This window comes from Poecilia mexicana, unplaced genomic scaffold (genome assembly GCF_051168715.1).
Source record: "Poecilia mexicana isolate PSO_F unplaced genomic scaffold, ASM5116871v1 scaffold_9, whole genome shotgun sequence".
NCBI classification, from domain to species: Eukaryota; Metazoa; Chordata; class Actinopteri; order Cyprinodontiformes; family Poeciliidae; genus Poecilia; species Poecilia mexicana.
This window is the reverse complement of record NW_028263378.1, coordinates 24,638,444-24,659,737: the sequence shown is the minus strand read 5'-3', so window position 1 is coordinate 24,659,737 and position 21,294 is coordinate 24,638,444. Positions and strand designations below refer to the sequence as shown.

At 43.0% G+C, this 21,294-nt stretch overlaps 1 protein-coding gene across 1 annotated transcript in view; it reads left to right on the top strand.

Annotated features, from left to right (window-relative positions):
• Positions 1 to 20,358, top strand: part of rimbp2b (RIMS binding protein 2b) — a 66,866-nt gene extending 46,508 nt beyond the window's left edge. The window contains exons 11-27 of the mRNA XM_088008460.1: positions 1,556 to 1,635; positions 2,309 to 2,418; positions 2,507 to 3,379; positions 6,314 to 6,465; positions 7,502 to 8,179; positions 8,354 to 8,503; positions 9,354 to 9,515; positions 10,786 to 11,565; positions 13,089 to 13,197; positions 13,699 to 13,824; positions 15,154 to 15,335; positions 16,034 to 16,202; positions 16,340 to 16,402; positions 16,988 to 17,091; positions 17,485 to 17,511; positions 18,076 to 18,147; positions 18,840 to 20,358. Coding sequence (XP_087864586.1) covers positions 1,556 to 1,635; positions 2,309 to 2,418; positions 2,507 to 3,379; positions 6,314 to 6,465; positions 7,502 to 8,179; positions 8,354 to 8,503; positions 9,354 to 9,515; positions 10,786 to 11,565; positions 13,089 to 13,197; positions 13,699 to 13,824; positions 15,154 to 15,335; positions 16,034 to 16,202; positions 16,340 to 16,402; positions 16,988 to 17,091; positions 17,485 to 17,511; positions 18,076 to 18,147; positions 18,840 to 18,998 — 3,996 coding nt within the window. The 3' untranslated portion in view covers positions 18,999 to 20,358. The remainder of the gene's footprint in view (positions 1 to 1,555; positions 1,636 to 2,308; positions 2,419 to 2,506; positions 3,380 to 6,313; positions 6,466 to 7,501; positions 8,180 to 8,353; positions 8,504 to 9,353; positions 9,516 to 10,785; positions 11,566 to 13,088; positions 13,198 to 13,698; positions 13,825 to 15,153; positions 15,336 to 16,033; positions 16,203 to 16,339; positions 16,403 to 16,987; positions 17,092 to 17,484; positions 17,512 to 18,075; positions 18,148 to 18,839) is intronic.
• The last annotated feature ends 936 nt before the right edge of the window (positions 20,359 to 21,294 follow it).

The following is a 21,294-nucleotide window of genomic DNA, read 5'->3' as shown; positions in this document are numbered from 1 at the left end:
TGTGCAGCTGGTCTCCTCTTTCCTTCACACTGCGCAAACGCGCAACAACAAATCTTAAGCGATGTGCAACTATAACGCACTGAGTGAATGGGGAAGTTTGCGTGTTGCGGCGGAAAATTGAAGCAGGTCAAAATGCATCAACACAACGAAGCTAATACGACATAAAAACAATGCCATACTTGACGGAGATTGGCTACATCGAGGCTCACGGAAGATCAGATAGCAGGTAAAGCAGCGCACAGCTACAAACACTCACCCGGATTAGCATGACGGTCAGAAAACTAAACAAATAACCCGCAAAATTATTTAAGTCTTCGAGCTGCGATGTAAGACGCTGGTTCTGCTCTCGCTGTTGAACCGCTGCTACGCTACAGGTAGTAATATTTCACAGACGGAGCGCCGCTTCTGCTCCACCTGGTAGTGACTCTCACACCGAACCTCTGTTTAAAGCTGCAGCATCTAACTTAAAAAAAATACATTTTACATACGTATTAAAACTTTCGCTGTCCTAACATGAGACAGATAATCTCTGAAAAAATAATCGATCTCCTCCCTGTCCTGCATAATTACTCCGCTCAGTCAGAAACAGCCAATCAGAACTAGCAGTAATCAGCTAGCCGCCATGCTAACAGGAAGTTTTCATTCAGTAACTCTGGATTGTTTATTGTAATGGAACCTGTATTTGCCTTTGAATGTTAAGTTTTATACTTGAACTTTTTGGCAGTGTTGAGAGGTTTTATGCCTTCATATGTTATCAGTCTGTTAAAGATAGTATTATCAGTAGCCGTACAATTTGCACAAAGCCTGTTTTGTTTAGTTTTCTTCTTGGAAAAAGTTATTAAAAACAAGTTTTTGTCTAAATTAAGGTGAATTCATGGTTCCTTTTTCCACATAATGTAACCGGTAGTGTTTATGATAAAAAAATAATAATAATAATAATTATTATGTGATCGGTATCGGTGATCGGTATCGGTGTATCGGCCATCATGGGTGATCGGTATCGGTATTGGCAGGAAAAAACCTGATCGGCACATCTCTACAGTAAATACTTCCTTTTCTTGACGTTTCGAACACCTCAAATTCTTTTGTCTTCTTTTATTTATAAATATTTACCGCCGTTGCTTACTGAAAATCTCTTCGGAGGCAAATCCTGTCAGCGCACCCTGTTAGAAAAACCTGATCAGTGACATAACAACCTCCTTTCAGAGCAAATCAAGTGTAAACGCTGCTAATTCTGGCCACCAGCGGATTTGTTAGTGTATCAATACTTTCATTTTCCAGACATTTCCCTGTTATCCGTAAGTGCTGTGTAGTAATATGTGTTACTGACAAAGAAAAGAGTATAAATATCCACACACCATGGATCCATTAGGATATTTTTTTTTTACTTCTTCTCTGTCTGAAACTTTATTTCAATACAAACTCTTACACCTGCTATCATATTGTCACCAATTACATAACCTGTAATTTTCTCTGAATGTGTTTTTCTGGTTTTCTGGATGTGAAGTGAAGGAGAGCAGGAATCATGATTATTTTGTCTGTGATGCTTCTTCAGATGGACAAAGAGCTGAGCTCAACCACCAGGTCCAAACCACGTTTCACAGGGAAGGTCCGTCTGTGTGTTGCCAGATATAGGTAGGTAACATAGCAGACGACGTTTCACCAGCCTTTTACAGCTCAGCTACATAATTACATCGGAGGAATTTTTGTTCAGTCGTTTTAGTTTTAACAAGAAATTTTTGCTTCCTAATCTCTCAGAATCTTAAAAGAGGAAGCAAATGTTGGGACGCCTCATAGAAAATGCTTATAGTAAACTCTGAATCATGGATGACCTGAGAATATTTGCAGAAAATATATTTTCTGGTAATCCTAAAGAGAGTTACTCTTTTTTAAAAAATGATTATATACACAAATCAGGCAGAACATTATGACCATCAAGAGGTGAAGTAAATGACACTGATTATGTATTGGATCATGGCACCTGTTTGTTGGTGGGGTCTATTGGACACAATGCGAATATTTTATCCTCCAAGTTTGTGTTGAAGGCAATACATTAAGGATGCCTGATGGAGAGTATTTGGACATCTGCAGGTCTTGTGAGGTATGCCTAGTCTGCAGTGGTCAGTCTATCCCAAGTGCTCCATGGAAGGATGAGTGATAAAGGCTTGTTGATGCACAGACCAGACCAGTCAGAGCATCCATGCTGGTCATAATCTTGTGCCTGGTCATAAAGCAAACCAAGGGTTAAATATGTATTAAAAAATCTGTCTAATTTGTTTTGTTCTATTATTTATGTTTAATATTCTAGTTATAATCCTTATGACGGGCCTAATGAGCATCCCGAAGCAGAGCTCCCCCTAGTGGCCGGGAAGTACCTCTATGTTTATGGAACAATGGATGAGGATGGCTTTTACGAAGGTTTAACACTCAATGAAATGTTTTAGTCTTTTCTATTACTTTGCCACACATCTGTATGACCATTTATTATTCTTTTTTATTTTTTCAGGAGAGCTGCTGGATGGACAGCGGGGGCTTGTCCCATCAAATTTTGTGGAATTTGTCCAAGATGACGACACGCCCTCTGCCCAACACAGGAACACCACGGTTAAAGAACCGGGCTACCTCAACCACAGTAGCCTGGGGCCTCCGCGACATTCGAGCGGCACCGGAACGAGACCGAGCATAAGCAGCCTGCTCTCTGACAGTAAGCTAGACTGTCTAAGCACCAGCAGCTTGGGCATGGACCTCCTGGGCTCCTCCAGCAACGGGACCGGAACCTTGGACGTCAGTATTGATGAGGTCGGTGAAGACATTGTGCCTTACCCCCGCCGCATCAACCTGATCAAACAACTAGCCAAGAGTGTGATTATTGGCTGGGATCCTCCTGTGCTGCCCCCGGGATGGGGCTCAATCAGTGGCTACAATGTACTGGTTGACAAAGAGGTCCGGATGAGTGTCCCCTACGGGGGCAGGACAAAGTCTCTAATCGAAAAGCTCAACCTTGCCACCAACACGTACCGCATTTCCGTGCAGAGCATCACAGACCGGGGCCCGTCAGACGAACTCCGCTGCTCCCTTCTTGTGGGGAAGGATGTAGTGGTGGCACCATACTACCTGCGGGTGGACGGCATCACTCAGAGCTCCGCCGAGCTGTCTTGGATGCCCAGCAACAGCAACTACAGTCATACTATCTTCCTCAACGGTGCAGAGTATGACATGGTCAAGGCTGGGGGCTACAGGTACAAGTTTTTCAACTTGAAGTCCATGACGGTTTACAAGGTGAAGGTTGTCGCACAGCCACATCAGGTGCCTTGGCAGCTTCCAGGTGATCAGCGGGAGAAGAGGGAAATCTCTGTGGAGTTCTGCACTCAGCCTGCAGGTCAGTCTCTGACACATAGCTAAACGTGCTCTGATAATGACATGGACTCTTGGTTGCAGAAAAGGCATTGCTGGTTGACTGGCTAGTTTCTCAGTACAACAATATCACTACCATATTGCTTTAAAGTCCATGTTATGTAAAGTCAATTTTTTTTTAGCTTTACATCATGGTAGATAATGCTATGCCCTGATCAAAAACAGGGCACAGGGTGCTTCGATGCTTTCATGCATGCTAATCTCCCTTGGCAATCATTCGGCTGTCCAAAACGCCTGGTTGGACCTAGCCCCGCCTTTGAGGGGCGAAACTCCTCCTTGGATCTGCAGTTTCCAAGCTACAGAGCTTCTTCCATGCAGAGCAGCCCTCTCCTGCGACTCCCTCCAATCAGCTCCTTCAGACTAGCAGCAGCAATTAGCAAACACCTGGTGGAACTGTGCGTCTACTGAGCTCATTGTACGAGCTGCTGCTCAGTGCAAGACTTGTTAAAGGGTCAATAGAGGAGTGGTCTTGTGATGACTTCCTGACTGCAGAATTTCAGAAAGAGCAGGAGTTTTTAAAGAGACAGAGACCCAATTTCAGTGTATTAAATTATGAAATCAAATTTCTTTGAAGTCATATTTGATATATAGAGCATATTTTATAACAACTAAAGGACACATAGTTGCTTGTGCTATAAAATGGCACAGTGTAGTTGTAACAATGCTGCCCCTTTAAACGTGCATGCCACTTCGAATCAGTAATGAAAGCAGACTTATTTCCCCTACATTAAATACTTATAATTAGGTGCCATTCAAATGTAAAACTAACTTGAAGACCCTTTCTGGCTCCAGCTGGGTCTCTTTTAAGGCTCAACCTAAAACAGTCCTCTAGCTTTATAGTCCCAAATTGCTTCAATTACTCTTTACTAGCATTAATTAGTGTTTAGAACAAGCTTAATAAATGCGTCTTATGTGCAATGATTGTGTTACATAATTTCAATACAACAGCAGCACTGCAGATTCTACAGATTTACAAAAAATGATCAGTTCTAACACCTGAACTCAGACAGTTCAGGTGTTAGAGTCTTGAGTCTTGCTTATCGAGAAGCGAGCTCTCCAAAATGTTTTTTTTTTTTTTTTACTTCCCTGCTCGCTGTGTGTGGTGGCGAGACAACTACGGGTCGTCGTCTGTTGTAACAGCCTATGTATTACATTGTATTTATATCTCAGGGAAAAGAATGGCATGGATTACCAATTAGAAATTAAAGCAAGTTAAATAAACATTTTAAAACGTGGCTTAACTCTTATTAGTTTAAATGAATTATTATGGGCCTCAACAATGTACTACTATTTTATTAAAAAAAACAATTATTTCTTAGCATGGGTGTGCTACTTGCTACTAAATATGTACCAAAATCAAGGGTAGATTATTGTAAAATCTTCAGCGTGAGATTTTGCTAGTGCAATAAAGGATGAATTTATTTTAAGGCTTTTTACGCATCTTCGTCTGCAATTACTTACTGAGATATCAATGCACGCAGAATAATCTAATCAGAAGGCTTCAGAGGACATAACTGGACGGCATGGAAAACAGGACTTTCTCACAGTAGGCTTAGATCTCTCAGACTTTTCCACCACAGGGCTTTTCGCTGCATTTCTGTCACCAGCTGTCTGGCTGTGGCAAAGATTTTGAGGGGGAGCTCAATAGGAGGTTTCTTCTTTGCGATCCCAACGTTTTAAATTCAGCATAATCGCTCAGATGCGTTGCTGCGGGTCACTTCTCGAGGCGAGCAGGAGGTCAGCTCATTTGTAAACACAAGACAGTAGGACGGATATAAGTCCAGGCTGGAAGTTGGAGCTGATATTTGTGCTGGCAGCTGATGCAGCTACATGCTGAGAGTTCATTAACGGATCTATCTATCGGACGTGTTAATTAAAGCCACCTGAAATAGCGTGAGGACGGGTGGCGGAGAGCTGTTGTCAATATGAAAGACAATCTCTCGAAGCCCTATATTAAGCTTTTACGCCCAGCATGTGTTTTTCAAACAAGCCACTTCATTAGTGCTTAGCGATACAACATTTTTGTCGATATTAGTCACCCGGAGCTGCAATTCATTGCCTGAAAGGGAAGCAACTGTGTGCCCGCTGGTTTCCAGAGTTAATGAAAGTGGCTGGAGGGACGTATTTATTTAAACTCTCATTTCAGTTTAGCAGAGGACCTCGTTGTTTATGATATCGGCGGCGTGAAAATGACGGGAGAAAATTGAATCTCCAAGCAGTCGCTCTTCCCCTGTTCCACGTCTGCGTTGTCTGCTGGCGGGAAAAAGCAGAAACGCAATGAGAATGTGTGGATGTTGGGCTGTCAGTCCCATCCTGCAGACTCTCACAGCTGCACATTGATGCATGGTGATGCTTCTCCACGACTGCCGCTGCTCACTTCCACTCCAGGTGAGCAGCAGCACTGCACAGATGGTGCGTTATTTAGTATGCAGCCAGCGCTGACAGATTGCAGAAATTGCTAACTGTGTTTCTCTTTGAAAATTGTCAGCAAACTCTGGCGGCGAGATATCGTTTTCCAAAGAAATCACGGTTGAATCCTCGCTAACTTATTTTTTTATTTTTTGTATGTAACAGCTACAGTTGAAGTATACAACTATGGTAAAAATATACACAACAAAACCCTAAATTTTTACATCGGCTTTTTATAAGGTATGCATTGGCATAGATACGAGAATATCCTGCAAAGTAGTTTTTGATTGTAATTATTTCAGACACGTCATTCGTAATATTCTATTTAGAAGTAAGAGAAAAATATGTAACGATTGAATTAGTTTGCATTGGGTTTGATCAAATTGACCCAAATCTCTTCAGAGACTGTTGACCTTTAACCAGTGTGTGTGTGCGCATGTGCGTGCGTGTGTGTGTGTGTGCGTGTGTGTGTGTGTGTCGTCCTCCTCAGGGCCTCCTCTCCCTCCCCAGGAGGTACAGGTCCAGTGTGGCCAGACTCCAGGGGTCCTGCAGGTCAGATGGAAGCCGCCTCCCCTGACACCTTCAGGAACCTCTAATGGGGCTAGTGTAATTGGCTATGCTGTTTGCACAAAGGGACAAAAGGTACCTTTTTTTTCCCCCTTTAGTCTATAGTCCAGGTCGTAGAGGCTGAGCTGCTGTAGCTTCCTCAAGGGCTCCAACTGTGGGTAGAGCTCTGTTGCCATCTCCTGGAGGAATGACTGAAATGTTGATAACCCAGTCTCTTGGGACCAAAAGAAAAAAAAAAGATATGAATCCACAGAACCGTCTCCATCAGTCCCTGCTGTGCTTATTATTATCCCCTTGACAGTTACTGGTTTGCCATTTCTGCACACTTGTCTGATAACTAGGAGGATAATTTAGTGCAATCTACGATGCTGGAAGATGAAAGTCCATGAATTACATATGCTTATTAACTTTGAATAATGTGCTTTAACTTACCGAGAGAGAGAGGAAGATCCAGAAAATAGAAAAAATGTAAAATTCAATTCAATTTCTGCAGATACTCTTTGTCCTGGTTACCTGTTTTATGTCCAAATTCTAAGAATTAACCATCAGTGTATAATTATAAAACTTGCAGAAATCACGGATGGTTGAAAGAAAAGAAAAGAGCTCTGGAAATGTTTGTCCATATTCTACTTTCTGTAGATATTCAGACCTGCCATAAAACCAGAATCACATTTTATACCTTCGTAGACTTTTCCTGACTGTGTAGGAAACCTTCTGTTGCATGAAAGATAACTTCTACTTGAACTTTAAACAGCTGCCCTCAACAAGTTTACTGTTTTCTTTTTTTTTGGTGAAAATGTCCTGTGGACTTCATTCCTTCCCATGCATCACGCTTGCTGTAAAGCGATCTCTCTTGATTTAGCTGGAAAAGATCTAAGAGAGATTGAAGTTCATGGAGTTAAGTTTTATAAAGCCTGAGAATAGAACAGGATTAGAAGTTCTCAGATATCGAAGTTTTTACAATTTGGCGTTGGTTAAATGTTTTCAGTGACGCTGATAAATCAGTCATGCATGATTAAATTTTTTTTTATATATGAATCTTTAATTATCTGCTAGAAATGTGTCCTTTGAAAGCTGCAAAATGTGTAAAAACTCTTCCTTTCACATGCAGATAGCAGAGGTCTTGTACCCCACAGCCGACTTTGTGAGCGTGGATTTGAACAGGATTCAAGGCCTGGAGGCCAGAGAAGTAATCGTAAGGACGTTATCAACCCAAGGAGAGTCCCAGGATTCCCCCGTGGCCATGATCCCACACAACCTCCTGGGCTCTCCACGCCTCTCCCACAGAGTCACTGCACCTCCACCTTCGATGCCCCATCCGGTGCCGCAGCCTCATCCGGTTCACTCCCAGACCCATCCTCCTTATCCATCGACGTACCCCCCCAACCACCCCCAGCCCCAGGTGCAGCCCCTGTCCCGGGCTCAGCCCCACACGCTGCCCCACGCGCAGCCGCACTCACAGCCCGTCTGTCACACTCCTCCTTCTCCTCATCCTCAGCTCCACTTTCAGCGCCACTCCATACCCAAGTCGAAACCGTTAATAAGTGCCAGAGAGCCAGAAACCAAAGAGCACGAGGTGGGCCTGCGGCTGGCCCAGCCGTGGGAGCGCGCCCCCTCTCCGCTGCCGCCCATGCACGGAGCCAACTTGGAGCCTCCGCACTTCCCGCCGCGGCGATCCCCCTCTCCTCAGAGGATCCTGCCACAGCCTCAGGGAGTCCCTATACCCAACACCATCGCCAAGGCCATGGCCAGGGAAGCTGCTCAGAGAGCGTTTGCTGAGGGTAACCGGGTGCGTGGTTGGCTCCGCAGAGCCGAATGTCTCATGGAGATTTAATTAGAAGTCCTTCACATATGTTCAAATGCAATATAAAAACATAGGACACTATTTAAAGATGTGACCGTACATATTTTCTCTATCAGCTCTCCTCTTTAAATTCTGATAGTGCAACGGTGCTATTGACAGGTCGAGAAGCGCAACATCTTCAGCGACCGAGGCAACGCCCTGCATCCACTCAACTCAGACGAGGAAGAGGACGGCTACGACTCTCCGCACGCAAGACGAAGAGGAGCCTCAGTCGATGAGTTCCTCAGAGGCTCGGAGTTGGGCCGACAGGTACCTGTCAGAAATTCAAAGCTTTGCCCGCCCGTCTCTTCTCTGCGGGAGGCTCGTTTGGTGACTCGTCTCTGACTGATTTCACGAAGGTTTTGTTTACTTTTGATTTAAAATGTGAAACTAAAAGTAGAAAAGTCGCAACACATAAAATGCGAAACGATCTCAAATACAGTCAGCTGGTTTCTCAGTGCATTTCTTTTTTTTAAATAAATCACAAGGTTTTAGTTGGATTTTTATGCTCCAATTATCTGGAACAAAACTTCCAGAAACCTGCAAAACACTGAGTTCATCTAAACACCTGTTGTCTTTGACTCATAAAAAACTGGAACAGTGATCAATATATTTGGTTTAGATTTGCTTGATGATATGGACGATATGGGGTAATGTTTATGGCTTACTTCATACTTACTTACTCTTATGTTTTTATGGTGTTAAGAACTGCTTTGTTGCTGAAATGTGCTGTGTAAACAAACTTGACGTAACTATTGTGACATCACATCTAGACTTACATCCAACTGGTTAATAATGAAAATAATAACTTTTATGTCAAAAAATAAAAAAAATTGTCAAGCACATTTTATTTGGATGTAAAGGATAGATCGCAAGTTTTATTAATGCAACATTTTTTATCATTTCTTTAGAGTTTTTCTTTAATCAACTTTAATGCTGTGTTGCAAAAATCAATTTAAAGTGAAAATGAAAAATAAAAAAAAGCTTTAAGGTTCAAAAAGTGAAATCTCAGCACATACTTCTTACAATGTGTCAAATATTTGTATGCCACTGAAAGTAAAAGCTTGTCACCTTCCTCCTTTATTTATTTATTTATTTATTTATTGTTTGGTTTGTCTAGCACCACCATCATCACTACAGCCACAGCGAGGAGTACCACACCGAGAGCAGCCGGGGCTCTGACCTGTCGGACATCATGGAGGAGGACGAGGAGGATCTCTACTCCGAGATGCAGCTGGAGGAGGGTCGCAGGCGCAGCATCAACTCCCACAGCACCCTTAAGGTACACATTTGACTGCACAGCTGCCGTAGTCAGACGCTGAATGAAGGACAGTGTTTTTAGGGAGCTGTGGATCCATCACCTACGTTGCATCAGTGCAGTCAGTGACTTTGCCCGGCTGTCCTCTTTCTTCATGCCTAGAATCAGCCCAGCCTGCGGCTGCACGCCTTCTCTCCCCTCTCCTGCTGCTTTATTCATCCCAGGCTGATCTCATGGAGATGGCTTTGCAAACATGAGTGGAAAACAAAACATGCATGTGAGAAGTAGAGGAGCGTAAGCTAAAAGCACAAGCTTTTTATGGTTTGCAACGCCCCTCGGAGCTGTTGGTGATGCACCCAGGAGGCTCTGAAAGTAGTAAAGTTGAAATGCTAAAGTATGAAACACCAGTGCAAACTATAATGTACTGAACTGTATCACGGTCATGGCATATCGAGCGCATACGGGAATCTCATTTAAGTGATTACTTAAATGGAAATTTTCACTTTTGTTTGCGTCCATCGTGTCTGGATGTCTAACCTCAGTGTGTCCGTTGTTGGCGTACGATCCCGTCTCTTCGTTCAGTCTGCGAGTGTGTGGATGCATCATGATAACAACATTAAGTCAGAGTCGCTTCAGGAACTGAATGCTTTAGGCTGAGCAGTATTTACCTTTTACTCAAAAATATTCGAGTTTGGTTTCTTTTCCAGTTAGAGCTCCAGTGCTGTGTCTCATCCTGCCGTCCTAATCTGCAATTAAGTTTTGTCCTTTTGTTCATCCTCGTTAAATACCTTTATTTTAGAGTTTCTCTTCAAATATTGTTCCAGGACTAGCTGCAGATAAATGAGATGAATATTCTTCATCTCGAAAATATTTGTGTATTTCATTTCGTAGCCACATCCATCTTCTCGTTTGTCTCTGATCCGTGGTCCTAGCTTCTTTCTAACGTTTCACATTGTCCACGTCCGGGTTCTTCTTTTGAGACGTTGCTCCATCTTTGAGTCTCCACAGATTCCTGTCCAGAGCATGCCATTTCCTCTTCACGGAATGAGACTGCATGTGTTTCTACATTGCCACAAATAACTAATTCTGTCTTTATTTTGTCTTTTTCCCCCCATTTGTTCTATTCACATACTATGTTGTTTCCTGCCTGTTCTAAAACCTTCGAAAAACTTTCAAACTCTCCCCACCCCATTGCAAAAAAAAAAAAAAATGTAATAAATAAACTGAACCTTTCGAATTGAAACCCTGAATGAACTATAAAATGGTGGAACGTTACCACCTGGTCGTGACGTAGGCATATTACAAGCGTCAGGACTTAGCTGAAGAGAGAGACTGTTGGGATCTCCAGAGGGAGGTGGTGAAGCAGAGGTCGCTCCGCAGCAAGCGTCTCCACAGCATCCCGGAGGTGGCTGAGGAGGAGTCGGACAGCCTGGACAGCATGGGCCAGCATCTGAGCTTCGAGGAGGGCGGGCGGCCGGGAACGCCGCACACCCAGCGGAGGATGTACCCCCAGGAGAGCCACCACGCGCGCGACCACCTCACCCCGGGCAAGAACAGCCGTCTGCAGCGCCAGCGCTCCTCCCCTCGCTTCTCCGACAGCCGCTACGGCTACGGCGCCGACGACCGCAGCTACGGACGACCCAGCCGGCAGAACACCAAGAGCCCCGACAGCGGCTTGGACTGCGGCAGCGAGGAAGAGGGGTCCCTGGGACGGGGCCACCGAGGGTATTACGCCCACGGGAGCCCCATCCGGGGGCCTGTGCGCATCATCCACTGTGAGGGCCCAGTAGAGAGGCGGGCCCTGGCCATGGGCCGTAAGCGAACTCTGACCCGTCAGTGCAGCGTAGAGGAGGAGTTCTCTGATGCCCCGGTGACCGCCGCCAAATTGGTACACACGGGCGACTTTAGGAACAGGCAGCACGTGGGGTCTGGTCGGGAGGTCGGGCCACGAAACTACTCCAGGGAAGGAGCCCTGAGCGAGGGCAGGCTGAACGAGCTGGACAGGGTCTATTACAGCCCCCACAGGGAGGCTAGGACCCAGTCTCTGTCCAGGCTCAACCGGGACCAGCCGCTGGTGTGTGAATCAGAATTTCTGCTGTATTTTCTATCAGCAAGCTGCAACCTTTCTTTTCTTTTTTCTTTTTTTTTTCTTTTATGTAAGCTCTCCCCCTTTTTCTTTTTCGTTTGCCTTTTTGTTTTTGATTTCTGGACGAGATGTCATGTTTCATGGTTGGTCTTATTTGAGTTCCTGTTTTGTGTGAATTACTTTGTTTGTATTCAGATTGTCAGCTGCTTTTGGAGTAGCGTTTTTTTTAATTACCTAAAGGCCATTTTAAGTTTTGATTCCTCATGTCTTTGCGGGAAAAGGCTCCATTTGAAGGAAGGTCTCTGTGCAGTGCACGGGGGACGTGCTGCTCATGCCTTTTCTTGCTTGCCTGTGCCTTCTCTCTGCCAGCTGCCGCCTTCATATGTTGCTGTTTTCGTCCCTCTCACGAGAGCTGCAGCCATCCTTTGTTTGGAGTTTTATGTCAGCATCTCTTGCCCTTCATTGCTACATGTAGGGGGGGGGGGTAAGTCAAGGTTTATGCTTCCTGCAGGATTTAATTTTCAGTCCATAATAATCATCTCTTGCTAGAGATGCACCAGTCAGAATTTTACAACCAATTCTTTCTCTGGTTTTTTGTAAACTGTATACACCCTTGTTACAACGGTAGCATTTTGGGATAAAAAAAAAAGACAATTTTATTAAGAATTCCATCTCACCTTTCCACGTGACATATCTACTGTACTGTATATTACAAGTGGAAAAACAACAAATTTAATGGTAGGAAATAAGTTGTATCGTTCAGTGCTCTTGAATATATATATGGTGTGTTCACGATTGGGAAACGGTGGGACGTCTGACTTTCCGAACCTCCGATCACGGGTCAGGGCTGGTCAAGCTGTAAATTGCTCAATTCCAGTCGCTCGCCAGTTTGTCGGTGCATCTCTACCTCTTGCTTGTGTCTTTTACTTTGTTCAGTTAAGCAAAAACAATCCTCATAACTTCTTCATGCATCACATGTTGTGCTTTTTGTGACGGCCAGCAGCCACCGATAGAAGCTGGCTGCTGGCCAACAACGTCTTTCTTCATTTGTCGGTCAGTGTCACTTTTATTTCTCTCATCTGTATTATTCCAACCTGTTTTTTGTTTGTTTGTTTTTTTGCAGTCATTTGCTTAATTTTCTCGTGGAGAAGCTGACATGCACAGAACAAAACAAACCAAATTAATGGTCTTTAGCTTCACATTTAGCCTGAACTGAATCTGAAAGTCCACATCCTTGTGTTTGGGGTTGGCTTGCTTTAATTGTTTTGATGTTGGGTTAATGGATTTCTTTGTCATTTTATTATTATTTTTGCCTCCCTAAGGACAAATGGAAGATATATCATTTGCTCTTATGGTTTTTCAGTTTGTTTGTTTTTGTTTTTTTTGTTTTTTTTTTAAAAGATTGTGGAATTATATTTTTATTTTTTAATGTTTTATTGTCTTGATATTATTGACGGTTTACATTTCGGATACCTTATTTCTTTCTTTCTTTCTTTTTTTTGTGTCCTAAGATTATTGGGAACTCGCCATCACACGGAAGCCCCGATCGCCTGGACCACTCAGGGAGGAGGCCGGTTCACATCGGCACCCCTCCGCAGCGACGACCCATCCCATCCATTGGTTAGTGAGGTCACCACATAAGGATCTCCACCCTGCAGGGCGACTGATGTTTGTGCTAGTTATACCATGTGGCCCCCCCTCTCCCTCCCTACCAGCCGAGCATCTCCCCCCATAGAGCTTTAAAATCATATAGACCCTTTTTTGTTTTTGTTGGGTGTTTGCGCGCCCTGTAGAAGTCCATCCTCATGAGCCGGATTCACCAAATGTTCACATGCAGTTTTGCCCGAGAGGTTATCGCAGACACATTCTCTATGCCTGTTTTTCCATTTTTTTATTATTTTTTTCTCTGTTTTTTTTTTTTTTTTTTTTGTGGGTTAACATGTTTACATGACTGCCCCAATCTGCCCCCAATGCAAACATTGCTGTTTTACACCCGTAGCCTCCAGAGTGAAAACCTTCGTCATCCTACTGTCTCAGCATGAGTGAATGGGTCGTGGTTCTGAGCGGAGTGTGTGAGTGGGGGATCTCTGATCGTAACGTTGTGATTGGTGTCTTCTGTAGAGATCACCATGGACAGTAACAGTGAGGGGAGTGAGGGGAACCTCTCACCCGTCAAGGAGGATGTTTACTATGGCAGTGTAGCTCGGCGCAGGATATGGCGGTCTTTGTCCTCAGAGGATCAATATGGTATGTGGTGCAGCTTCTCCTCAAGATGGCAAATCACCATAACATTGCCAGACAAAGGCCAAGAGTCCCCAAATGGAAACAAGCAGTGATGTCATGATGGCCTTTATTCTGTGCAGGACACTTAGCTGCTGTGCTAGCATAGCTTAGCTGAATAAAGCTGACTGGGGAAGATTGGCCACTTTTTTTCCCTTTGCTGGAGGAATGACTATCCCTTTTCCTGTCTGTGCCCCTGCACCTGTAATCCCCACAAACCCTTAACACACCAGCTCTTCCCATTCACCCTCCATATCAAAGCAACTCTCCACCATAAGACAGTGTACCTCCTCCTTCCCTCTACAGCAGCCATCACCTTTTCCTTGTCCCCCCCACCTTTATAGGGGAGCAGATAGCTTCTTGTGTTCATTTTGCATGACCTTCCCCAACCCCGTTTGCCCCCCTTTTACAAAACAGTGAGACGGAAAGCCGGTATTGAATGAACTGATGCACTCCTGAATGAATTGCTTTGACAAACCCTCGATTGTACATTCATCAACTCCGCTGCCATCTAAAACAAAGACCATTTGGCATCTCCCTCAGTTTTCAAAGTTACTTAGTTAGTCAGACTTCCAATCTGCCATTGAAACATTTAACACGGTGATCCATGAACTGCTTGAAAGAAGCCGATATCAGGTTCATCCCTTCCCCCTCACTGTCCCTGATATCTGCGTTGCCAGGAACAACCGGGGGCATTTGATTTGTTACCTCCCACCGGAGCACGCCGCATCCCGTCGCCTGTCCTCTGCTGCATGTTGCTTTTAGACGTGACCTATATGCATTGCATTATGCCTGCATGTGGCACAGGAATGCTCCTTCTGTTGCGTGTAGTGGAAAAAAGAAAAAAGCCGTGCATGTCGATCAGCCTCTGTGAGAGAAGGCAGTGAAACAGCAATGAACAGTGTTACTCGTGTCTTGATGTGTCATTCCCTTGCACCCCGAAAAAACTGCTCGTCTCCTGTGTGTTTGTGCCGTAAAGCATGCTTTGTGGCGTTTTGGTTACTGACACACCAGCAAGCGAAGATGTGTGAACTAAGAACCTTGATGTGTTTTTTTGTTTTTTGTCTTGAAAGTAGTCTTCTGTAAGTGTCTGAACACAACAAGGGGTTTAATTATTCCAAATGGAAACGAATAAAAGCTTCATTACGGCATTCGACCTCTGGCTCTTTCTTCACACGTCTCATTACCCGGTCCCCCCGTCAGCCACAAAGAGATACCTTCTGCTCTCGTTGCCTCTGCAGCCCGCGCGGCTGTATAAGGCTGGTAGTAGCAGCAGAGGCCTCCTCTGTGTTTCAGACGGCTACGGCGGGCGCAGGCACGGCCGGGGACGCCAATCCCCGGATTATTTTGAGGAGTCCGAATCGGAGGACCTGACCAGAGTGTTTGTGGCTCTGTTCGACTACGACCCTCTGTCCATGTCTCCCAACCCGGACGCCGCCGACGAGGAGCTGCCGTTCAAGGAGGGCCAGATCATTAAGGTAATGGCGTCATTCTCCGCATCTCCGTCGTTTGTGTGTGATATAGAAAATGATCAAATTTATTTTTGCGATTTGATTATGCGGAATGCTTCAACGTTTTCGTAGAAAATCAGATGGTTTTTTGCGTTTTAGTTTTAGATAAGTGCACGATGAATTGACCCCGATTTCCTTAATTTTGGGAGATCGGTGATTGATTATCTGCCTCGGCAAAGGTAAAAAAAAAAAAAAAGTTGTTGTTTTTTAAAATCAGTATTGACCAATATCGGAACCAGCGGGTCAGCAAAAAAAAAATAAAATAAAAAATAAAAAAGATCAGACTATTTCTTGAGGGTCCAAAGTTGTAGAAATCAAAGCCCAGATTGTAGAATGATAAGAGACCACAAGTTTTTCAGTGTCCATTGTAAAGTTTCCACAATCTGTGATGATTTAAGGAGTCATAACATCTGCTGGTTTTGGATTACTGTGTATTATTATCAAGTCCAAAGTCGGAGCAGATCTTGGTAACTCTCCACACTGCCAAAAGCACCATTACCTATCTTCATCACTGTTAGATCACTGCAACAAATGAACTTTTAACATTGCAAATTATGAAGGATTCAAAGAATTTTCACCTGTAGACAGGTGCATTATCAGCACTAACTTCTCTGTGCCGTCTCTTCTTTTTAATGCCACCTTCCAAACAAATCTGTTTTATTTAGGTATTTGGCAATAAAGATACGGACGGATTCTACAGGGCAGAGATCAGAGGTCGTGTGGGGTTGATCCCCTGCAACATGGTCTCTGAGATCCAGACAGAAGACGATGAAATGATGGACCAGCTCCTCAAACAGGGCTTCCTTCCACTGAACACACCTGTGGAAAAGTTAGGTGAGATCGATTTTGTTTTTCTTTTCTCTTTCCCGCTGTGCTCCGCTGCTGTCTGGCCGACTCAACGCTGCCGCTAGCTTGCCTTTTATTTCCTGTGTTATTCCAACCTAAATATCACTTTCTTCTTCCCTGTGAAGTGAACTGCGACCGTTTTAAAGATGGACGTTCAATAAATCGCAGGTCCAGAAAGTCCAAAAGAGGTTTGTGTGCACTGAGACTCTCCTCTGCCTCTTCTGTGCTGTTTCTCCTTTTCATTTCCCAACCACTAAATTCCTCCTATACCAGCTGCTTTGAGGTGTTGCTGACTAATACTTTGTCTCAGTATACATCAAGATCATGTGACGTTGTTTCCTTTCATGTAGTTTGCTTCTTTTTGGATCTATAAAAACAAAAAAAGCATACATTTTCTCTTTAAAGTTTTTCTTTTCTTTTGTCCTGGTCCAGACGCCTTTGTTGAGTCCATTTATTAAAACTTTTTTGCAATTAACAGAACTTTCTGTGTTTTATGTCAAAAATGTATTTTTATGAACAGCTTAAAAGTTTTATATATAAAACAAGAGGACTGGCGTGTCCTTCATTTGGCGAGTATATCATGAATAGCAGGACAAAATATATTCCATTATTTAACAACCTGATCCGTTTCCTTAGAAGCAAAATGTAAAGAAACGAGGGGGAGGCAGCTCAGCGATGATTCAGTGTACACGTTTATTACTCCAGAGTGGGGTGAAGCTTCAACGTCCCTAAAAACAAACACCTTTCCGTTTTCTCACTCCCGTTCTTTGCAGAAAGAAACCGACGGAGCGGCCGTCAGTATCCAACGTCGACACGGAGGATGGTGGCCCTGTACGACTACGACCCCCGAGAGAGCTCCCCGAACGTCGACGTCGAGGTAGCGATCTCTAGAAAAACCGCAACTTTTTAAAAACCGTTTCTATTCGACATAAAAAGCAGGGAAGGAAAAACTTCTGTTTTATCGGTATGTTTTAGTTTACAAACTTCAAGAAAACGGCAAACATGCCAGATCGTATCATGTTTAATGTTTCTTTGTTGGGGTTTGTTTGCATATGAATGTAACTGTATTCCTCCCTGGCTGATGATAGATAAATGGCTACGTTGCTAGATGTGTCTTCTGACAGAGCGTACGCTCTCAGCTGACGGAGGCGTTAACCTCTGTAGTTGTGCTTTTGGGTTATTGAAAATACTTTCCCATGCTGTTTGGTTTGGCCCCTCCCTCTTGGTTTCACTCACTCTCACCTTTCTATTGGCACTGCCACCGACTCAGTATGAAGGCAGCAGACTGAATGAGGAGGTGAGTGAGGGTTGATGAGGGTACGCTACCGTCTACTGTGTGTGTGCGTGTGTGTGTTTCCTCCCTTGATTGTTGAACCGCAAAGGAAGAGGTAGGCGTCGTATGACAGGCCACGGCCCTTTTGTCCTTGGTGGTCATAATTATCAACCCCTCCCCTCCACCCCTCCGTCTTGCATCCCCCTCTCCTTCGGTTTGCTCTTTTTTGTCGATCTTTCTCTTCTTTACTTTATCTGAGACGTGTTTGGTCTGTGTGGTCCCGTTGGCCCGGGTCCGACAAAGCGTGTTTGTGATCCCGTCTTCAAGTTCCAACATCTGATGCATTTGCAGATGTGCAGTGGTCCATTCACTGAGGCTGAATTGACAAACTTTAAGATGCATCACATTGATTTGGAGAAGGAAGCACAACATTTCAAACTCATCGAACCACAGTAGACTTGGTGTTTCTCTGAACGTCTTAGAAAAAACAAACAAAAAAAACCCCCAAAAAAACGGAGTCTGCTGTTAGCAGCTAGCGTGAGGAGTCAAAGGTCGACGCTTTCTCAAAGTTTCTTCTTTTTTCGACAGGCTGAGCTGACTTTCTGTGCCGGCGATGTAATCACAGTTTTTGGTGAAATAGATGAAGATGGTTTTTATTATGTAAGTACTTCATAATTATATCGCTTTGCTGTAAAAAAAAAACAAAAAAAAAACACAAACTGATATATTTAAAATGTTCTTCTAGGCAAGATGCAAACCTGGAATCTCTCTACCAACTAAACAGATTACCATTCATTCTAAGTCATGGAAAAATACTGATTTTATTAAAAAGCAACATAATATCACTCAAAAATGAACTTTGGACTCTTTTCCTCATTCTGTAAATCCGGTTTAGAGGTGATTAAGTCATTCCATGTGTTACAACCAGCAGTCTATGTTTCAAAAGGTTTTCATTAGGAAAATCTATAGTCCAGAGAAAGTCGTTACATAATTCATAAGATGTGCAAAGAAAAGTTGTAATTTTGAGTTTGTTGTTTTTTTTCCCCCTTTTGGTTCACGACTCTAAAAACATGCTCCATCGTTTGCAACGCTGTTTATTTCATTTAATGTCTGCTGTTAAAGGAAAACATCTTGTTTGTTTGGAGTCTTTGCTACTTCTTTTACTACGGAGCAAAACGACTGACAATATTTTTTGCCATATTCTTTTAATATAAATTTCTTCCGACGCAAATCCTCATCAGTTTCCCCGTCTCGCCTTGTAAGCTCTCTTTAAGCCACTGTATCAGAAGCGGTGGCGGTAAGCCGGCGTTTTGGGGCGGCTGGCGTCTAACCCGCTGCTGTGTGCTCCGCAGGGCGAGCTCAATGGACACAAGGGGCTTGTTCCTTCCAACTTTCTAGAAGAAGTGCCTGACGACGTAGACGTTTTTCTCACTGACTCCCCATCTCGGTATCCCCAGGACACTCCGGCGAGGATAAAGACCAAAAGGGTACATGCTCCTTCGCAGTACTAGCCCTCTTGTCATCCATTTTACTCTTTTCTGTTCCCTCTATCTCCTTCAGTTCCGTGTCTGTGAGTGTTCGTCTCTCATTGGTTAAAAGGGATTTCTCACTTCAGAGCAATTACACTGTAAATATAATAGATGTTTAAAATCTATGAGGAAAAAACAAACAATCAAAACAAAAGAGTAAACTTACAGAGGTACTTTTATTTTTCATTTTTTTACTACTGTGAAAGGGTGTGCATTGTACGATCAATGGAAATACTGTATTCATAAAGCATTCTCAGAGAGGGAGCGAGCCGAACAGACACACACTCCCTCCTGTGACTTTTTACCCGTGTCTCGGACAAAAAAAAAACAAAAACAAACAAACAAAAACAACAATTAACACTGTTTTGCACACGCCCGTGTAACAGTCTAACAAATGCTTTATGAATATATTCTGTGTTTGACCTGATTGATTTCTATTAGAGTAAATAGTTTTGTTGTACTGAAAGATGATCTATGTAGTCTGTAGCTCAGCATGGTATAATAGTCCAGATGCATGACCCCTCGAACATTTGATAAAAAACAAACAAACAAAAAAAAAAAGATTTCAACTCTAGCATAGTACAACTTTTTTGTATCTACTCCTGAATGCCTTGTTTTGTAAATTGCTTTCTTGTAAAAGTAGCGGAAGCAAAGGTCACTTAGCTTATGTTACCGAACGAGAGGATCATTTCAGACGTAATTATTTACTAAATGTAAATTTGTGCTGTTGATTTCTTTGTGTTTAACAAACGATGCAACTGTTCGAATATTTATAGGTGTCATTAGATTACTCCTTTCCACATGTTGTACTTTGCCATTTTCGCAGTGCTAACTATTGAAATGCCATCACCATATATACTTTTTGTTTTTTATTTCTTTTCTTCACCTGCTTGGCAAAACAGAAGAAGAGTGTTCATTTCACACCTTAACGGCTCTGTTTCCGTCACGTAAGTGAGCAACTGAGGATACCAAGGTTACGCTCTCCTCATCTAACGCAGATGACCGGGGTATGCTTAGTCTCTGGTGCGGACCACGTGCGGCCTTCATTCTTTTTGGACTTGTACCGTTTCCAGATGGTTCGGCAGACATCTTCGCTTCACCAAAACAAAACAAAAAAAACACTCAGCTTTTTTTCTTACACGGACACACTTACCCTAGCCAACGCATTAGACAAGGAGTGTGGTATCTTCAGTTGTTTCTCTGAGTGTTGTACATTACAATGTCCGTCTCCTGCAAAAAAAAAAAAAAAAAAGTCTCCTGCTGTAACTCATGATATGCTGAAAGGCCATTCTTGCACAATTGCACTGTAAACAATGACAAAAAAAAAAGAAAGAAAGAAAAAGTTGCGATTACAAGAACGGCAAATAATTCGATTTCTAAGAGTGCAGAAAGGTAGAATACAAGACCTGAGTAAAAACTATCATGATTAAATCAAACTTTTTTTTGTGGACGCAAACACCTAGAAACATCTTAAAACAAATAGTTTTTCTCTGATTTTCTTGAAATGCACATTTATGATCAAAGTGGAGCGCTTTTCTGTTTTAGGCTAAAGTATATTCTTGTCAGCAGGAAATTAAACACACACAAGTTATTGTTTACCTGAAAACAGCTGCTTATCCTTAAAGGAGCAGCTCTGTTGTTGTTTAATGAATACCCGGGTATTTTCCTGTGATTTCTACAATAGTTTGGACTCCAAACTTTACCAACTGACCAACACATGCAGTGTTAGACACATTCTCAGATTTCATAGCATAGCTTTTTTTTTATTGGCACATTATAATGACACTCTTTTAAAGATTAGCAAAACATCTCACATAAAATAAACCAAAACATTATTTTCCAACATATGGCGTTTTGTCTTATATTTTGCAAAACTCCATACTTTTCCAGCCTCAGTTATTTATTTTTTTTAAAGATTTTTTTCAAAACATTAAGCTCAAATTGTACAAATCATAAACCGTCTGCGATGAAGTGAGCTTCTGCTTCAGAGGTGTGGTTTCTATCTATATGTAGCACAATAAATCTCAACTAATTTGCTTTCAGCATCTGAACCCACTTCAGTTTTTTTTACACAGATATGAGGGTTTTTAGCGAGCAACTTCAACTGTGTGATGTGGCAAATCCAAAATAAAGAATATATATCTACGTAAGGAAAGGTAATGAAATAAGGAAGTAATTCTGGAAATTGTGTTAATTTACATTTTCTTTTGAGAATTCCCGTATTTTTGCAGAAATGATTTATGGGAGGGCGGGGGGAAAACTGACTTCAAATTAAATC